At 42.1% G+C, this 19,913-nt stretch overlaps 1 protein-coding gene across 1 annotated transcript in view; it reads right to left on the bottom strand.

The window, feature by feature from the left end:
• Positions 1-6,793: 6,793 nt before the first annotated feature.
• adamtsl5 (ADAMTS like 5) overlaps positions 6,794-19,913 on the bottom strand; it is a gene marked incomplete at its 5' end in the record, with an annotated part of 32,483 nt that continues 19,363 nt past the window's right edge. Inside the window, 6 exons of the mRNA XM_080730057.1 lie at positions 6,794-7,527; positions 8,202-8,273; positions 9,103-9,258; positions 12,574-12,769; positions 15,435-15,598; positions 17,308-17,394. Of these exons, the coding sequence (XP_080586183.1) occupies positions 7,187-7,527; positions 8,202-8,273; positions 9,103-9,258; positions 12,574-12,769; positions 15,435-15,598; positions 17,308-17,394 (1,016 nt within the window). The 3' untranslated portion in view covers positions 6,794-7,186. The remainder of the gene's footprint in view (positions 7,528-8,201; positions 8,274-9,102; positions 9,259-12,573; positions 12,770-15,434; positions 15,599-17,307; positions 17,395-19,913) is intronic.

The following is a 19,913-nucleotide window of genomic DNA, read 5'->3' as shown; positions in this document are numbered from 1 at the left end:
CAGCCTGGCAAGAAGTGATTGGAGCTTGGTGGCTATGCATTGAAGTCAGATGTCTGCAACCATGCCTCATCACTGTGTGTTTATGGCAAGTCCCCAGGAATGAACTAGTGGCCAAATTGGGTATTGCAAGCTTAGCGCATAAAGGACAGTCACTGCGCATGCTTCCATTGCCTGAAACCCTTGTGCGCTTTTTGTCCAAAACCGTAAGGAGAGTGTTTCTACTTCCAGGGGAGAATGCCCTGGGTGAACAACTTTCATTGAAATGAATGGGCGAGGATTTTCCCTCCGTCCTCTAGTTTCCTTTCAAAATCTTGACTGGACCATTCAGATACTCATTTCTCAGTGACATCACCATGTGGACATTTTAATTTAGTAGCTGGACAATATGGAACTAATGGACATGGGACCACATATGACCATTGACAAGGAGGATACAGTGGTCTGGAAACATACTTACAAATTGCCAAAGGGATAAGAAAAGGGTTAGCTCACATCATGTAGGAGGTGGAAGATACAGTATCTATGAACCTACCGTAGCTGGAAGGATTTTAGAGTCCATTTTCTTTTTGGAAAATGTCTGTAGACTTTAAGATAACAGAAATGCAAGTGTTGCTGTAGTTGTTTATGTTTAAAACAAAGTCATCACAAAACAAAAGTCAACCTTTTAAAGCAAAACTACACTTGTTTGGATCCTCTTTGTTGTGTGCTAAAAGAGTGACTTTGATTCCTGTTTCATCGTGCAATTCTGAGAATATTTTGGATTATCAGTGGAATAACTATTGAATATTGTCACCAATGTTTCACCAATATTTGGAGTTAGTAACTACACAACCCAAACCTCTACCAAAGTGTAATTTTGCTTTAAAGCAAGAATTCACCCTAAACTAGTGTTTCTCAACGGGGCTGGTACAGACACCCAAGGGGTGTACAGAGATGGTCAGTGGGCGCTGGAAGCAATGTTTTCTAAAAGGGATGCTGAGGTGCTTCAGCACGCACGCACGCACGCACGCACGCACGCACGCGCACACACACACACACACACACACACACACACACACACACACACACACACACACACACACACACACACACACACACACACACACCCTACCATGACACTGACATCATACTGACCATACTGACATGAAAGTGACATTATACTGACCATAAAACTGACATGATACTGATATGATCCTGACCATGAAACCGACATGATACTGACCATGATATTGACTATGATATTGAAATGATCATACTGGCCATGACACTGACATGATATTGACATGATCATACTGACCATGATAAAAAAAAGGTTGAGAAACACTGCCCAAAAACAGAAACCACTGTTATTCCTATTATCTTAAACAGGCAATCACTATTTGCAACATTTATAAAACCTAAGGTGCATCCTTTTACACATAACTGGCACATCTCAGTCCAACATGCTTATCAGTGATGTCATTTAGACATTTCTCAGGAAGAGAGCTCCTCCACTGACCATGAACGGGCTGCTGGCATTATAGACTTACTGTACAGTATGAGATTGTCCATCCAAATGCACTTCATTTCTTTGTAACTTTAACTACAAAGCACTAAATGTTCAGATTGCCCAGTAACTTCACCCTGTTGGTCTCCCATTCATCGCCAATGGAGCAACCTTACACAAAGCCAAAGAGTGACTGTCTTATGTTCACAAATAAAGACTGAATTGCCCAAGATCATAGGAACAACAAAATAGTTTTAGGGTGAATTTTTATTTTGAGATACATGAAGGTGGGGCTCTATGAAAAATAGTCAGACAAGGAGTCAGAGAATTATTTTCACAGTTAAAATTCATTCTAGGATTGACATGAGCCCAGACAGGCAGCTAAATGTGTGTTTTGTAAAAAATGTACTATTCTTAAATATGACAAGAAAGCCTTGTATTCCGAGTTACAGCAGAATGAGATGTACTGTATATTCACAGTGCTTCAGTCGTGCATCCACTTTTTATGTCCCTGTGAAAGTTACTTAGTTTGACTCTCACATGATGTTCACGTTTACGCAAAGGTTTCCCTCGCTATTTGTCTTTCATTTTGAAATACTGCCTATACAATTAACTGGGGCACTTTTGGTCTCAAATAAAAACTAATCGTGTTCTTGAAGGGACGGAAGGTTTCTGTCTCATGCCTCAGTATAAAATAACCACTAGGCCTGATTACATGATCGCCTAATCGCAATTACCGGTATATGAGATAAACACAATTTTTTTTACATAAACGTCATAATCGTTTCCATTTAAAACAAAAGATATTTTAAAAATATATAAATAACAAATAGTGGAAATAGCTGTTTTGAACTTGTAGAACGGCTATTTCCAATATTAATGTTTATTTTTTAAGTATAAAGTGTTATTTGTCATATCCCCACTGAGCACATTTGTTCACGAAGGCTAAAAGGCAAAGAGAATTGTACCTTTTATTCATCATGTTTCAATAATGTTCAACGACAAAGAGCGAACAATCGTCAAATAAATATAACGATAAACAATCATGACAGCCCTAATAACCACGCCTCTGCATGTAATGCAATGTGATAAAGTGTAAATTCTGAGGCCCTCTCAATCTGTCTGTCCCTGGTGAAGTTTGTGTGACTGATGGGGTCTTTGACATGGCCTGTTCTGAAGAGCCATGAGGGAAATGGAGACACATTTCTGTGATGACTTCTCTTTAGTCAATGAGCAGTAATCTGACTGTTAAAAAAAAGACTGTTAAAAAAACAAACTTCTATGTCTATAGCATGGTTTGTGCACGTGTTGTTCCATTTACAGTAGCTATGATGTTATTTTTGTAAATAAACTTTTCTTATGAAACGTGGTCTGTTTTTTTTTATGCACTGCGTGACTTGGAACCTCCTTTTTTTGTCTCCACTAGGCCGAAGGTGTGGCCGGAGACCGCTTTCGTCCATCCGTCCACGTGTCCGTCCACGTGTCCGTCTGTCTGTGAGCAGCTACTAACCGGCACAGTTGGACCTATGAGTTGGACCAATAGACCATATTCACACCGCGGCCATCTTGGATCACATGACTTCCTGGGGTAGCAGCCTTTCTCAAGCCTGCATTACAAACCATTGTGAACAATGGAGCGATGGTCCCAAAATATGAGTTCTGTTCAACCAATTTATTTTTACAAAATTGATAAATGGGCAGATGACAACATCAACATCCCCAAAATGATTAAATAGAAGGGTATTATCCACAATATTCATGGTATTTAGGCTGCAACCTTACTGTGTACAAAGACTTGCTATCTGTGCAGTGCTTGCTCCACTATCATATTAAAGGAGCTATAGTCAACTTTTTCTTGAAAAAAGGATGCTAGTCTAAAAGATTAGAATGTAAACAAAGTGTCGGTCCGATAACGGCCAAAATGATTATTTTATCATTATTTTACGCTTTTTGTGGTCATTTTTGAATAGAAACACATGTATGAAGCTTAGTTTTTTATAAAATATTTTCGAAACATTATTTTTATTTTAGCATCCGTTTTTCAAGAAAAAGTTGTAATATTAACAATATGAAGGCAGAGCAAGCACTAGTCTGCATACTGTAGCAAGTCTTTGTACAGAGTAACACTGCAACCTAACTACCATGAATATTGTGGATAATACCCTTCTATTTAATAATTTTGGGGATGTTGATGTTGTCATCTGCCCATTTGTCAATTTGGTAAAAATAAATTGGTTGAATAGAAGTCATATTTTGGGAACATGCAGGCTGCTACCCCAGGAAGTCATGTGATCCAAGATGGCCACGGTGTGAATATGGTCTATTGGCGTCAAAGTGAGCGCACACACTCCCTGGAGGCCAGAGCAGAACCTCTGCCCCACATTTTTCACAACGGCCTGTTAAAGCGGAACCAAGAGGCTGACTAGTATTATTTATTTTTTAATTGGGACATTACGAGATTTTTTACATCGCGCAAATCGGTACACATTACCTATGTATGATCAAGATGGATCTGTCCGATTTTTCACGTTCCATCCTGATTGGGTATATTGGCTTCCTATGGTGCTTCCCTGTCTTCTGTGGTGCTTCCTATTCCTAAGATGCTTCCATGTCATCTAGATCAGTGGTTCTCAACCTGTGGGTCGGGACCCCCGGGGGGGGGGGGGGGGCACCAAATTATTTTGGGGGGTCCCCAGGAGTAACTTTGTTTGTGCAACATTGTTTTCTCAGTTAACAAAACAACATTGTTAACAGTTAACAAAACAACATAACGTTTAAGTGCATAGAGCAGGGATGTCAAACATACGGCCCGCGGGCCGAATCCGGCCCGCGAGATGATTCAATCCGGCCCCCCAGGCTAGAGCATACATTTCTGAGCATTTAGAAAAAAAAAGTAAGTCTCTAGCCCATTCCTGTCAAGAGTTATGATTGTTTTAAGAATTAACCTAACTAATGTCTGTACACTGCAGGCTAGGTTTCTCCCACCTGGCAGTGATTGAGTTGATTGATTGGAATGTTAAGTGACCAGCTCTCTCTCTCTTTGAAGATGACAGCATTGCTAGGAATAGGGTGGTTGGTCTGGCTATGAATAATACCTGAACATACCTACAATATTCGAACTGTACTCAAAGATTACACATATTAGACATGGAAATTAATGTTGTTAAAAAAAATAACTTATTTAAAAAATATAATAATAATAAAAATGTAAAAGTTTTATTATTCCGATATTTTTTGAATATGCCATTATTGTTCATTACTTTTATTTTTTTTATTATAAAATACAATAATTATTGTCCTGCATCAATAATATTTTTTTTAGCCATTTACAAATTATAGCGTACTGGAGACTATCAGGAATTGAATTATTCTATTATCAAATGGTTTATTCTTATTGGCACTTCTTAAAGGAGTAGTTCACCCCCAAAATGCCATGGAGCCAATGTAGACTCATTCCTAAAAGAGAAATTTGATTACAATAAATGCATGCCTATTGATTCCGAATGGGGACCCAAATGCATTTGGGTCCCCATCCGGAATCAATGGGGGGAAGTGTACTATTATCACATTTTTGTCTTAGTAATGCGACAAATAAAATAAAAATATATTATTGAACTCAATTCTCCATGGCGTGAGTAATCAAAGAAAAAAAGTCATTTTGGGGATGAACTACTCCTTTAAACAAATAGCATCTCTCGTACCTAACTGCAACTGTAATACCAATAATGAAAGTAGCTATTTTACTTAATAATGAACACAATTTGTAAAATGATATACTGCTATACTGCTAGCTACAGCAGTGGCTGAGACGACAGGAAGAAAAACAGAGCGAACATGTGCGCGAGTGTGCATGCCATCCGATCCGCGACTGGTTCGGCCCTCATCAAGTCGCCTTTCATCCAATGCGGCCCCCACCCCAAGATGAGTTCGACACCCCTGGCATAGAGGGTGTCTCCCCATCCTAAAATGACAATTTGATGACTTTTTAATACCTCTTAAATTACAAATTTAACCTTGGGCAAACTGTCAAATATTAGAGACAAACTGTGAAAATAGAGCAACGCGAGACGTTGTGAGCATGTAGATCGGCTATTTTCACAATAGAACCATGTTATACAAAATGTAATGTCTCAACTCTCGTCAGGGTGGGGGGGGGGGGGTCGCAAGTTAAAATGTTATTATTTTGGGTGTCGCGGCCTGAAAAGGTTGAGAACCACTGATCTAGATGGTGCTTCCCTGTCATCTACTGTATAGTTGCTGCCTATGGTGCTTCCCTGTCATCTAATATGGTGCTTTCCATGGCAGAGGAAACCATGCAAGGCACCAACATGCTCATTGGGAGCACTTCGACACTAACTCAGACGGAGCCCGTCATGGACCTTCCATTTCCCAGGTGGACAATCTACCTCTTGAGCCACTGCTGCTCCAAAACATACTTTATATGTTTATATATATTAATATTCTATAACAGTGGTGACGGTGATGATGATGATGATGATGATGATGATGATGATTGGTTAAATAGGTGAATGAAATAAGTTGAATTCTTCCTCTTTTCTATGTAAAAAAAAACGTTTATATTTATTAACTTTCATATGTTTTATATTTGATATACCGTATGTGCAGTTATCATTATCATTTTATCATTATGCAACACAAGTTACACAACCACCAAAATATTCCTCTTTTTTCCCTGGATTCCTTGGATGCTCACTCGCCATATAGGCCCTGGCCAAAACACACCTTTTGCAACTACTACTACAGACTTTGCACAAAGTCACACAAATCAATATACATAATCTCTGGGGTCATGTGATCAAGATGTACAGTATATGTTTTTCAAATCCCATACCAAGTGGCTATGACTGGGTAGGCAACCAGGCCTGGCGGAGAACTGTGCTCATAGGAGCGTACTTTTCTGGCTTCATTGTTTTTTTGTTTTCACAAAAGAAATGTATTTGGCACAGTACAACTACAACAACATTGTTCAAAAACATGAAATATATCTGAAGCAACTGCACCAAATATTTGTTAAATACTGTATGTTACATCATTTTGTATCAGTTTCTCATAAGAAGTAAACCTGATTTATTATTTAAAAAAATAATACCACAAGTGAAAAACATAGATACACAATATACTGTAGGTAATGGAAATACATTTAACATGTTAAACACAAGTAATATGATTTAAGCTTATATTTTATATTTAAATACATTAAGAAACGATATGTTTTTGCTATATCTTGCATATTATGAAAACAAAGAGTGAGTAAAGTTAACAAGGCACACAATTCAAATGAATAAAAAACAAACCAAAAACAACACAATGTATCTTTGGTGTCGGTGTAAAGGTGTGGCATAATGTCCACTCATATTAAAGTGCTATACCTGGCTGGTTAGCTTTTAAACAAATTCAAAGTCTTTTTTGTCTTGTTTGATAAAGCAGCGAGTTCTGAATCAGTTAAATTCTAATGGAACCCCATCTTTTCAACACCCAGCCAAGATCTTTTATTTCTCCAGCAATGCCACTTTGTCATTTGGATCAACTCTCGTCTCAGTGAGAATTAGTCCTTTGATGGTCCAAATGACGGTTAGGAACAGAGCGAAGCTACAGGTTTGATGTGATTTTCTGTACACAGACACGCACACACGAGCAACAGCAGCAGCCCCTTTGTGATAACGTATGTACCGTCCACCTTCATCGGTATCTCCTCAGTTCCGCTGGCTTCTTGGGTCCCCTGTTACTACAGAGTGCTTGAAGAGGTTGTAGCAGGGCGTCCTCCCTGGGTTTGTACGGGACGACGTAGCTGTCTTCTTCCAGCAGTATGCGGTTTAGGGTGTGCTCGTGGTTAATGTGACGGCGCACCATGAACACATATTGGTGCCCCTGTTCCAGATGGGGACAGTCACACACGTTGGGCACCCACAGGAACTCCCTGTGCTCCAGACGGAAGCGGTTACGATACGTAAGGATGATCTGAACGTCATAGCGGGTCTCCTCACCTCTGTACCACTTCCCTACCACTTTGGCCCGGAACACTAAAGTTATAAAAGAGATATTCGGGTTAAAATATTGACTCAACTCATCTCAACTCTTGTTTATTTGTACAGCCCTTAAAGAGGTGGTGCCATAGTTTTGTACTTTTTCTGTTTTTCATGTGTCTAGGAGGTTGAAAGTACTTCATTAGACCCCCTAGTGTGGTTTTTATGAGCAATTATGTATTCTCTTGGTATTTGTTTGTTTTCTCTTGGAGGCTGCCACCTTGTGGTCAAAAGTGTCAGTTAAAAAACACACATACTAAGTATGTCACAGTATCAACTCCTCCCCTAATTACCATTCACCCAACACTGTGGGGTGTGGCTAACTTCAGCTGGGTCACCACCCACCATGACATCCATGCATACTTAATGAACTGGGGGTGTGGCTACATAAAAACCCAATTTTAACTATTTCTGTATACTTTTTTGGAAAAAATCTTCCTCCTAGTATAATCATAATACCTGATAATCATGTTTTAGAGGGGGGAAAAATCATAGCACCACCTCTTTAATCATTGTTATAGTTTCAAAGGGCTCAACAGGCTTCACAATAAAGCTGTCCTTAAAGCTGTCAATTAAAGCCTAAGTATGAATTTGGCTTAAATTGGGCATGGAAAAAAAAAATCCTCATCATACAGGCTCTGTATGATGATGATACACATGTTCAGACTCACCAAAGTCCTTCGTGCAATACTGTCGCTGACGCTCCCCTCGACCTCGAACACGCCGACATTTCCCACAATGACCTGCAAGAGTGACAGCCCAACAGTAAGCAGCGGGTATTGACAGATTGATCGATTGAACCTTGATTGTTCTATGTAGAGACCTTAATGAGAGTAATGGTGTAATATCACTGACATCTGAGATATGTTGGCCTTAAGGCAATTTGGAAGTTTGACACAGAACAGTGGTGCCGGTAACTGCTGCCGCTAACAGAACTAAAAACAGATGACCCCCCCCCCCCCCGAACAGATGGCTTTTATTTCATTAAAAATGTCTCTATTGTATTATTACTCTGTGCACCCTATCAAGATGACATAATTCCCCAAATAAAGGGGAAGAGGAACGTAAATATTTGCTTGCTGGTTAGGAACCCCCGCCCCCTATATCACCTCAGGAAGTACTAACAAACTGCAACACTCGTTCCCCCCTCCCTCCCTTCTCAGAACTTCTGAGCCAGACAATGAAAAGACGTTGGTTGATGGTGAAGGAGGGGACATGCCAGTGATTCGTTGTTTTAAAATGTTATAAGGACCTTCCCAGTTTGATATGCATTATTAGACCAACAGACCCAAATGTATTACTTTTTCATTTGTGTTTTTATCTTTTATCTCTTGTACACCCGCACCACTGGCCCTGCGGTCCGGGCACGGGTTCGACCTTTGCTGCGTGTCACTCCCCGCCTCTCTCTTTCCCCATTTCCTGCCTATGTACTATAAACTATCAATAAAGGCAGAAAAAAAAACAATATTGTGACACACCCACATCAGAAACGCCACGCCCAAAGGCGACGGTTTCAGCTTACAATACAGTAAATGTGCGGCGGTTTATTATTAGGTTGACACAGAAACATACTTCCAGGTGAATGCTGGGGCAGACGGTTTCTGTGGCTGTCCTCCCTCTCCAAGCGGGGTAGGACCGGCTGGTGGGGGCGGTGTCGATAGGGGTGTTGGTGGGGGTTGGGATGAGAAGGTTGATGAGGAGGCCACACGGGCCAGCCACCGGGGAAGGCTGCTAGCAAGGAATCAGACAGACATGGTTACTAGGGCATTCACGAATAGTGTTTTTTAGTATTCGAATTATTCGACCTCAAAGTATTCGAATAGTCGAATATTCGACAGAACTGGCCAAACTGTCAAATATTAAGTAAGCAAGAGGCAAACATTGTGAAAATAGCCGATCTACATGCTCACAACGCCTCGCGTTGCGAGGCGTTGTGAGCATGTAGATCTGCTATTTTCACAATATTTATTTGCGGAACCGAGTCACATTAAATGTAATACCTACAATTCCAAGTGCTTGTCAGGGTGGGGGTCCCCAGTTCAAATATGTTTATTTTGGGGGTCACGGCCTAAAAAGGTTTGAGAAGCCCTGGTATAGAGCATTAACAAATTCATCCACCAGGGGCATTGACAAGTCATTCTTATGACTTCCTATCTAGCCAAGCTTTATAAACTACCGGTATATATGTTTTAAAGCAGGGGTCTTCAACGTTTTCAGGCCGGGGACCCCCAAACTGATGGGGAGATGGAGCAGGGACCCCCTACCACCTCGTAGGGTGGGGGGGGGTCGGGGCTACGACATATTTTTTATTTTAAACATGTACATGTTACAGCGAGCAGGGTGGGCCGTACCACTACCATTTCTAAACATACTACTTACTTATTAACTGAGAACCAATATCAATAATATCAACAATCAGTCAATTGCATAGTAATCATGTATTCAAGCTATTCAAAATGGATAGAATCATGATTTATTTTTAACATAAATGTGAAAAATGAAAAAAAAGGAAAAAGAAAAAAAAACATTTTTAGATTTTTTTTTTTTTTTGCAATAATTTCGCGGACCCCCTGCAGTACCTCCGCGGACCACCTAGGGGTCGCGGACCCCCTGTTGAAGACCCCTGTTTTAAAGAGAAAACAATAAAAAAAAAAAGAAAAAAAAGCGAATATTCGACTTTGGTGAACAACATCGAATAGTGACTTTGATATTCGAATATTCGAATATTTGGTGAATGCCCTAATGGTTACCATTATCATCACTATGAGCTTCAGGATGACGGCACATTGGCATTTTCACTGAACAAACATACATGCAGACAGACAGCTACGCAAACACAGACATGCATACACACCACGTGCACACACAGGTTTAAAAAACATCGGATTTGTATTATATTAAAAAGAACAGAAGTACTCCGGCTTTCTGTGTGTTCTAGTCTTATCATTAGAGATAAACAGCGTTGACAACTGCATTCCGCTGCAGCCGGCGCCAGATACGTATACAAATCAAATTATTAGGTCAGCCAAGGTGTATACACATGCCCCATCCACGACCTTTACACTAATACAGACTATCTCTCTGGCAATAAGCATACAAAGATTGACTTTAGGTCATTCCAACACTTTAGCCCAGAGGTCTTCAACAGGGGGTCCGCGACCCCTAGGGGGTCCACGGAGGTACTGCAGGGGGTCCGCAAAATTGTTGCTTGATTAAACAATAAAAAAAACATTTTTTTATTTTTCAAAAAATGTTTTTTTTTTTTTTGCAATTTTCCACATTTATGTTAAAAAATAAATCATGATTCTATCCATTTTGAATAGCTTGAATACATGATTACTATGCAATTGACAGTTGTTGATATTATTGACATTGGTTCTCAGTTAATAATTAGTATGTTTAGAAATGGTAGTGTTATGGCCACCCTGCTCGCTATAAATTGTACATGTTTAAAATAAAAAATATGTCGTAGTGGTAGGGGGTCCCAGGTCCTGCTCCATCTCCCCATCAGTTTGGGGGTCCCCGGCCTGAAAACGTTGAAGACCCCTGCTTTAGCCCCAAGCAAGATATCTTAGAAAACCACAGGCTTTATTGTCATGGAATGTGCTGTGCACCTTCATGCTCCTGAGAGGATGATCGGCCACTGATTTGTGTGACCCCGCATGGCCTTTCCTCTAGTGCCACCCTCAGGTTGGAAATGCTGGTTGTTTCGAAACACTTTGGTCCAGTAGGGATTTCTAACAGGGCTTTTAGACTTTAGTTAAGAGCCAATAAAAACCACAGCTGTACAGTATGCTAAATTTACTGGGATACATTTATTGCCTTAGATTAGGCAGTCAAAGTCTGTGCCTGTACAGCCAATAAAGTCCACTCATTAAATCGTTAATCTTTTGCTTTATTGCCTTAATGTCCCTTTTTAAAGGGCAGTCATGCCTCCTTCAGGAAGATAAAGCCGGCGGATGAGCGAATGAACCCAGGAACCAGTGTTGATTTCGTTGACTAAGGCGGCATTCACACAGGCACGTTTTATTGCGATTAAAACGAATCCTGTAACGTATTGTCGGAAAATACACAACGTTTGGGCATGTGTGAAGATGCATCCGTATTCTTTTTCGAAACAAAGAAACGAATGCAAATCCACAAAAAAACGGTGGTTTCGATTCGCTACAGCAAACGCTTCACTGTTGTTGTGAATCCATCCGTCTCAAATACAGGCAATATAGAGCCATGTGCGGGTTAAATCCATATTTATAAAAGGTTAAATCCCCCTCCAGACCGTCCGCTCTCATTAGATGTCTGACCATTCTGGCCACCTCCTCCCTTCATTGATTTAATTTCTGATCACCGCTCCCTCGATCGCACATGGTGTATTATTTGTGAGGAGTTGCTCACAGTTAGATAAAAGGAAAGTGCCACTGGAGTCACTTGTATATTATAGGCTATAGGCCTAATATAATATAGGCCGATGTGTGGGTCTCTCGCCCTTGCTCGCGCGCGCGCTCTCTCTGTCGCTCTCTGTGCCAAATCGTGTCCAAATGGAGACGCTTTGCGCGGAGCGCAGAGAGGGAGCCAGCGGAGGGCAAGACGAGGGGCAGAGAGAGAGAGAGAGAGAGAGAGAGAGAGAGAGCGAGAGAGAGAGAGAGAGAGAGAGAGAGACGTTCTCCTCTTCGTAAATATATTCATATCTTGCTAAAGTATTTGCTGTCTGCTTTATTGCTGGTAGATTTTGCGAGTCCCTCCGGCCGCCGCTCCCTCCGGCCGCAAGCTCACAACGCGTCGCGCTGCGACGCGTTGTGAGCTTGTAGATCGGCTATTTTCAGCACGCAAACCAAGTGTAAAATCAGTCATTACGATGCCATCAAGGCCTGCCAAAATACATTTCAGTTGACTAAATCAACTGTAGATTTAAAATTAGACTAAAACTAATACTTTTCAGGTGACTAAATTATGACTAAAACTAAAAGACATTTTATTCAAAAGACTATGACTAAAACTAAATCAAAATTTGCTGTCAAAAACAACACTGCCAGGAACAGATCTCACCCCAGTTGGGTCGCGTGGTGACGGGGGGAGGCCGCGTGGTGGTGGTGGTGGTGGTTGTGGGTGGGGCCCACGGGAGGTACGTGGCAGTGTGGTGAGGCTGGCGCAGGGGACTCTTCCTTCCGTGGTAGAGGGCATAACGATCTGGTGGCAGCCAGTACTCATATTCTATCCCTGGGTTTCTGTCTGTGGCAAGCACCTGCACACAACATACACTTTGATTAAAGCCCTTTGCACACAGGACAGTTGCTTTTTTTTTTTTTTTTTTTTTTTTTTCGTTTGCTGCATGAATAAAACGCATTGGATTTGGTGTGCAATGCTGTGCGGAATCGGCGCTGCAGATCCCAAAAAGAGTCATAAAAGGAGTGTTGAGTTTTTTACCGCATGCGACAAGACGCACGAATCGAACTGGGTTCGATCGAGAGAAAAAACGCACGGCCGCAGCCACTCGTCGCACGGCCAATTCGGATCCGGTGTGCATGAGGTCATAGAGAATCATTGTTTTCTTTAAAAAAAATGAAATTGTCCGTTTTATCCGTGCGGTTAAACGCGCCTGTGTGCAAAGGGCTTTAGTCCAATGCATGGGGTTTTCACGAAGTTAATACTCAAGTGTCATGTTACTAACAATTACAGGTATGTATAGTGATCAGTGGCGTAAATTAACTAAGTAGATTTACTTAAGTACTGTACTTTTTTTTACTGTACAATTTTGAGGTATTTGTACTTTGCTTGAGTATTTCCAATACTTATACTTATACTCCACTACATCTCGGTTCCAAATATTGTACTTTTACTCCACTATAATTATTTGAAAACTTTAGTTACTAGTTACTTTGCAGATATAAATTATATTATAAAACAATACATTAACCACTTTAGCCCTATTTTATACCTTGAGCTTTATACCTTGAACTTGTAGATCTGCTATTTTCAAACATTTTGTACTTTTACTTTTGGTACTAAAGTACATTTTGAATTTTTGACTTTTACTTGTATGGGTGCCCTCAGACCAAAATACCTATGAGAGTGGAATCAGCGTTCCGCCAATGCATTTCAATGAGAGTGAAGCGGTTTCATGCCAGCAGAGGATTTCTGCAAAAAACGCTCCCTTCTCATTGAAATGCATTGGAGTAATGCGGATTCCACTCTCATAGGTATTTTGGTCTGAGGGCACCCTAAGGGTGCCCTCACACCAAAATACCTATGAGAGTGGAATCCGCGTTCCGCCAATGCATTTCAATGAGAGTGAAGCGGTTTCATGCCAGCAGAGGATTTCTGCAAAAAACACTCTCTTATCATTGAACTGCATTGGCGGAATGCGGATTCCACTCTCATAGGTATTTTGGTGTGAGGGCACCCTAAGAGAGTATTTCTACATTGCTGTATTGATACTTTTACTTAAGTAAAACATTTGAGTCCTTTTTCAACCACTGATAGTGATATTATTTCAAGGGTTAAATCATTTTAGAAAACATGACTGATCTTCCACTCTGGAAAGAGTGGAAGATCTTTTACCACAGATTAGACCAAATTTATAGCGACATTAGCTGACAGAGAGCAGTTTTACAGGGTTACATGTTTTGGGGGCGTGGTAACCTACAAGTGTTCAGGGTCGAAACCGATTTAGATCTAGATTAGATTTAGATCAGTGTTGATTTCGTCAACTAAAACTATGACGAAAAATGTTTTCGAAAATAAAAAACAAAATAAAAACAAAATAAAAACTAAGCTGTGAAGACTAAAACTAAGACTAAATATATTGACAATTTCCATCCATCTTCAACCGCTTATCCGGAATCGGGTCGCAGGGGTAACAGTTCCAACTGAGACTTCCAGATTTCCTTATCCTGCGCAACTTCCTCCACTCCCTCTGGGAGTATACCGAGGCGTTCCCAGGCCAGTCTGGAGATATAATCCTTCCATCTGGTCTTAGGTCTGCCACGGGGTCTCCTCCCAGTGGGACGTGCATCGAGGACCTTCCTAGGAAGGCACTCGGGGGGCATCCGTACTAGATGCCCGAACCACCTAAGCTGACTCCTTTGTGAAGGAGCAGCGGTTCTACTCCAAGGCTCTCTCGGGTGATTGAACTTCTCACCCTATCTCTAAGGGAGATACCCGCCACCCTTCTGAGAAAACTCATTTCGGCCGCTTGTACCCGAGACCTTATACTTTCGGTCATGACCCACACTTCATGACCATAGGTGAGAGTGGGAACGAAGATTGCTCGAAAGACAGAGAGCTTTGCCTTACGGCTCAACTCTTTTTTCTTCACAACAGTGCGATTCAGCGACTGCAAAACCGCTCCTGCTGCTCCGATTCTCCGGCTGATCTCCTTCTCCGTCTTCCCCTTTCTCTCACTTGTGAACAAGACCCCGAGATACTTAAACTCCTTCACCTGGGGTAAAGTCTCATTCCCTACTTGGATAAAAACTAGACTAAAACGTTAGGGAGGGACTAGTGGTGAAGAGAGTCATTTTATGTTTGGTTGCTCTCAGGTGCTGTGTGCTGAAAATAGCAGATCTACAAGCTCACAACGCGTCGCGCTGCAACGCGTTGTGAGCTTGTAGATCGGCCATTTTCAGCATGCAACCAAGCGTAAAATCAGCCATTATGATGTCATCAAGTCCTGCCAAAATACATTTTAGTTGACTAAATCACCTGTAGATTTAGTCTCCTATAATCTTATGATATTTAGTCGACTAAAATGAGACTAAAACAAAAACTTTTCAGGTGACTAAATTATGACTAAAACTAAAAGACATTTTATTCAAAAGACTATGACTAAAACTAAATCAAAATGTGCTGTCAAAAACAACACTGATTTAGATAATGCTCTGGTGTCAAATGAAATCTGTGTCTCTGACCATGATGTGCAGATCCTCCTGGGTGGGTCCTGGGACCTCGAAGCTCTCCCAGGTGTCGGCAGAGCGCCGGTACAGCAGCTTTGTTCCTGCTACATTGTACTCGCCGGGAACGCTGATCTTCCAGTAGCCATTGATCACATACTGGGAGCGACCATTCTGGAGTGCTGAGAGGGAGTTGTTGGGTGGAATGAAGGTGAGGAGGACAAAGGAGAGAAGGAATCAGGCAGGGTTCTTTTATTTCGATGCTAACACAGAGTCATGTTATTTGGTGTGATAAAATGCCAACCTGTGGGCAGAGCTGGCCTGTGGGTATAAGTTTTATAAGTGCGTATAAGAGAGCCTCACAGAGTGGGTCTGTGGCGAGGTCTTGAAAATGGCTGCACGCCGTTTTGTTTCCTTTGAACATGAAAGACACGAATCTGATATAATAAACCCACCTTCTGGTGTTAGAGAATGCTCTGCTCTTGCTCTCCAAAAAGCAAAATGACAAAAAAGAAGAAGAAAGTAAACGAAAATCTACGAGCTCACAACACATCGCATCGTGACATGTAGTGAACTCGTAGAGCTGCTATCTTTGCTACTTTTGAAAGTTTGGGGAAATGTTTGAATCATTTGGAAAAAAAACTTTTCACAATAATGACCAATGTCCAAAAAATAGGGATGCCAGGCATAAAGTGTTTAAACTGACACAATAATATAATCTTGAATGAATTCAATGTATGTGTATAATACATACAGTATACTGTCTCCTTTCCAAATGACCCACATGACTTGAAAATCTGTGGCCTGGCTGCTAGACCTCCCAGTAAAGGTGAGTGTGTGCTAGACTCTAGTACACACTCACCTACCTTAACTGAGAGGTCAGGTAACTTGAATTGACAAGAATCACAATGTCACCATTATCATGCTTAACCATGCCAGGGCCCTGGACACTGACTAGAAAGTCACGAATACAGCTTAATGCTTAATTACCCTGCTGGTGGGACATGGGTACTGTCAAAATGGCCAAAAGCTGACCACGGGGGAAGACACTTCTCCTCGGTGTGAAGCCTGGGGGCCATGGGGAGTTAACTTTCCATCATATTATGTCAAAGAATAAGTACTTTCACCTGTCTATCCCCAGTGGTCAGATAAAGCTGCTTTTACGAGTGTTCCGTTTCAAGATCACAGTGTGCTGCTCCACCACACAGCCGTAGTATTTTCGTCTCACAAGTGTGAATGGGAATAGCTGCCCTTGCTGACTGGAAAACACCCAGTTGGCCCAGATGCCAGATGGGCATCAACAGACCGATGTGTGCCCTGCTGTCTCTCTGGAAAGACGTAAAAGCAACTCAACCCAAAGGGAATTTATACACATACACAGCAGACCAGATGGACTGTGACTGTATGTGTAATGTGCCACAGGCAGAACCGTATAGACATAGATCTCATAAGTATGACATGAACCTCGCGGAGGTAGAGGATATATGTACAGCAGGCGAGATGGACTGTGTCTGTATATCGTCGTTGTCGGGTGGAAACCTTGTATGTCCAAAACATGTAGTTAAAAATGATTTAAACTAGTGAAAACAGCAGATCTACAAGCACACAACGCTTCGCACCGCGAGGCATTGTGTGCTTGTAGATCTGCTGTTTTCACTACTTTTGTGCGACGGCCTTGTATGATGAAGCAGGGCTTTACATGTGAAAAAAAACATACAAATTTGAAACTTAGAGATACGATGTTTTCTGCCCGACAGTGACGATATATGTGTGTGTGTGTGTGTGTGTGTGTGTGTGTGTGTGTGTGTGTGTGTGTGTGTGTGTGCGTGCGTGCGTGCGTGCGTGCGTGCGTGCACGTGCGCTTGTGTGTGTTTCACCAGTGGAACCTTACCAAGATAGTTCCTGCTGTTATCAGTGACTCGGATGTGAGTGGCTCCAGCTGGTATCATGGCGACTTCATTGTATCCAAAGTGACCTCCTGAAGCGATAGAAGCATGAACTTAGGGCAGCAGTTCTCACTTTTTGACTCTCACTGCTAATGGAAATGAGCGAATGCCAACTTGGAACCTCCCAGCACAGCCCTTTGTGGAGACCCTCAGATGATGGAGTAATCCAGATGGGTTCTGCTGGCTGCAATGATTCATTCATGCTGTATATGGTTTCTTGCTCGAAGGGCAGACTATACAATCTGCTATCAATTTGAACTAATCTGTAACTGCCAGACAATTCACCCAGCAGGCATTTTACAGTAATATCATTACAATTCACAATAATACTCCTGTATCATTTTGAAAATCTGATCTTTGAAGGTAATCACAAGATAATCCGTAATGCACAAGTAAATATACAGTAGGTGATAAGTAATGATTTACATATCAGGGTGAGAGAGAGACAATTTATGAGCGGGATGAAATCAGACAGCGATATTTCACTGGCAAGCCAAAACAAAAGGCCTTCAATAGCTCTATGGTTTCCCTGCTGTTATGGTGTGAAAGGCAACCCACGGGACTGACTCTGTTCATTGTGACCTCCTAAAAGCCGAGATCTGTGTGGTTGCTCCAGTTCACCAGTTTCTGAGAGCAGCTATGTGCAAAGTTCATCTGCGTGGTTCAATTTATTAAGGTGTAGCATTCTTTCCGCTTGGAGAAAAGAATAAGAATTATAGATGTGCCTTGGCGGCATGAGGCCAGTTTACTGTGGACTCCTGGCTGTTTCGTTTCTGACCGTGTAAGGAGCACTTGTTGTGCTGCCAGCATCCATCAGCTTTCTCTCCTTTAGGAAATGCAGCTGCAGTTGAGGAGAAAGCTCCCCAAGGCTGCTGAGATCACCCAAACAGAGTCTCCATTATCAGCCTGTTTTCTTCTCGCTCAATCTGAGCTATTATTTCCAACACTCCATCTGTCAGCTCCTTTCGGACTACACGGTGAGCCATCTCAAGAGGCTACTGTTGCAGACCTGTGTTCTGGGCCAAGTCACACGCCTGAGGTGTTAGGTACTCTGTGTGTGTGTGTGTGCGTATGCGTGTGCGTGTGCGTCTGTGCCCACGCTGACTTGAGAGACTGATGCTGACTGAAATATGAAAATATAACACACATAACAGGTGAGTGCATGTGCAATGTGTTTCCACGTATGCCACGTATGCATGGTTGGTTAACTGTTTCCGTTCCAATATCACAGTCCTGGCTGGAGTTGCTCAGCTCTATAACGATTCAATGGCATAAAGTCAGCATGTTGTTTGTTGGCCTTGCCTGAGAACACGTTGTACCTCTGTCTCCGCCATAGACTGTAAGCGAAGCCATTGGTTTCTATGCAGCGCAAATGACACAATATGGGTCCTTGGCATGGGTGTTGCCATCATAGATTGTAAAAGCACCAAAGGATGCTATTGGCTGCCAACGGTCACGTGCAACCGCAGGGATACATGGGAGAATGTGGTCGGAGCCTCCCGAAATACAGCACACGAAGAAGAACACAGCCGGCTGGTATCAGTTTAGTCGGCCACGCCCCCCGCAACTTTATCATTTATTTTAAAATAAATTGGACCAAATTTCGACAAAACGCATATGATGGTGATTGAAAGGCAATGTTTAACTAGCGATAGGAACCATAAAGTATTCATGAAAATGTTAATTAAGGTTAGAACACGAAAGGGGAAAATGATCCAATGGAGAACAATTCTTTTTGCGATCAGCCAGGGGGGGGAAAACAGTGCAACTAGCAGCCAATCATAGGAAGTTTTACTTCCGTATTGGAGTCATTTTAAATCGGCAGAACTATGCCCCTGGTCTCCACCTTCTCTTTCACACACACACACACACACACACACACGCGCACGCACACACGCACACTCTGTCTTTCTCTCTCTAACTCAAACTGAAAACAACACGCAGAGGAGTGCAAATCTCCAGCAGGAGGCAAGCCCCTACCTACCCATGTGGTGCACAATGTGATGACACTGTTTTGGCGTTGTGCTGTGCAAGGAAAGACACAGGGCAATAGGGGAAAGGCTAAGATGATAGATAAACGACGACGATCGTTAAAGCGGGGGTCCAAAAGAACACATCTCCTCTCTGCTCATTTTTGAGCGGTGGCCACAACGCTCCTATACGTGGCCGTGTGTGTGGGTCTGTCTGTCTGTCTGTCTGTCTGTATGTCTGTATGTCTGTCTCCGTGTCCGTAGCCTGCAGTAACCTTTTCTGACCACACATGTTAAGGGAGGGGCGCTGTTGCACACACACACACACACACACACACACACACACACACACACACACACACACACACACACACACACACACACACACACACACACACACCACCGCTCAGTTCACACGAGTGTGATTTTTTATTAGCCTCGGTTGGCTCAGAGTGGAGGAGATAGTTGTACTCCAAAATGTGTTTGGTTGGCAGGATTGTAAACAACGTGCCTGCCAAATATGCATGCGATTACTTTTCCAGGGTCAGCGGTGTTCACTGCTACTCCTCCAGATAAAGCTC

The sequence above is a fragment of the Nannobrachium achirus genome (genome assembly GCF_963921795.1).
Source record: "Nannobrachium achirus genome assembly, chromosome: 7".
Taxonomy (NCBI): domain Eukaryota; kingdom Metazoa; phylum Chordata; class Actinopteri; order Myctophiformes; family Myctophidae; genus Nannobrachium; species Nannobrachium achirus.
This window is presented reverse-complemented; position numbering and strand designations above follow the sequence as displayed.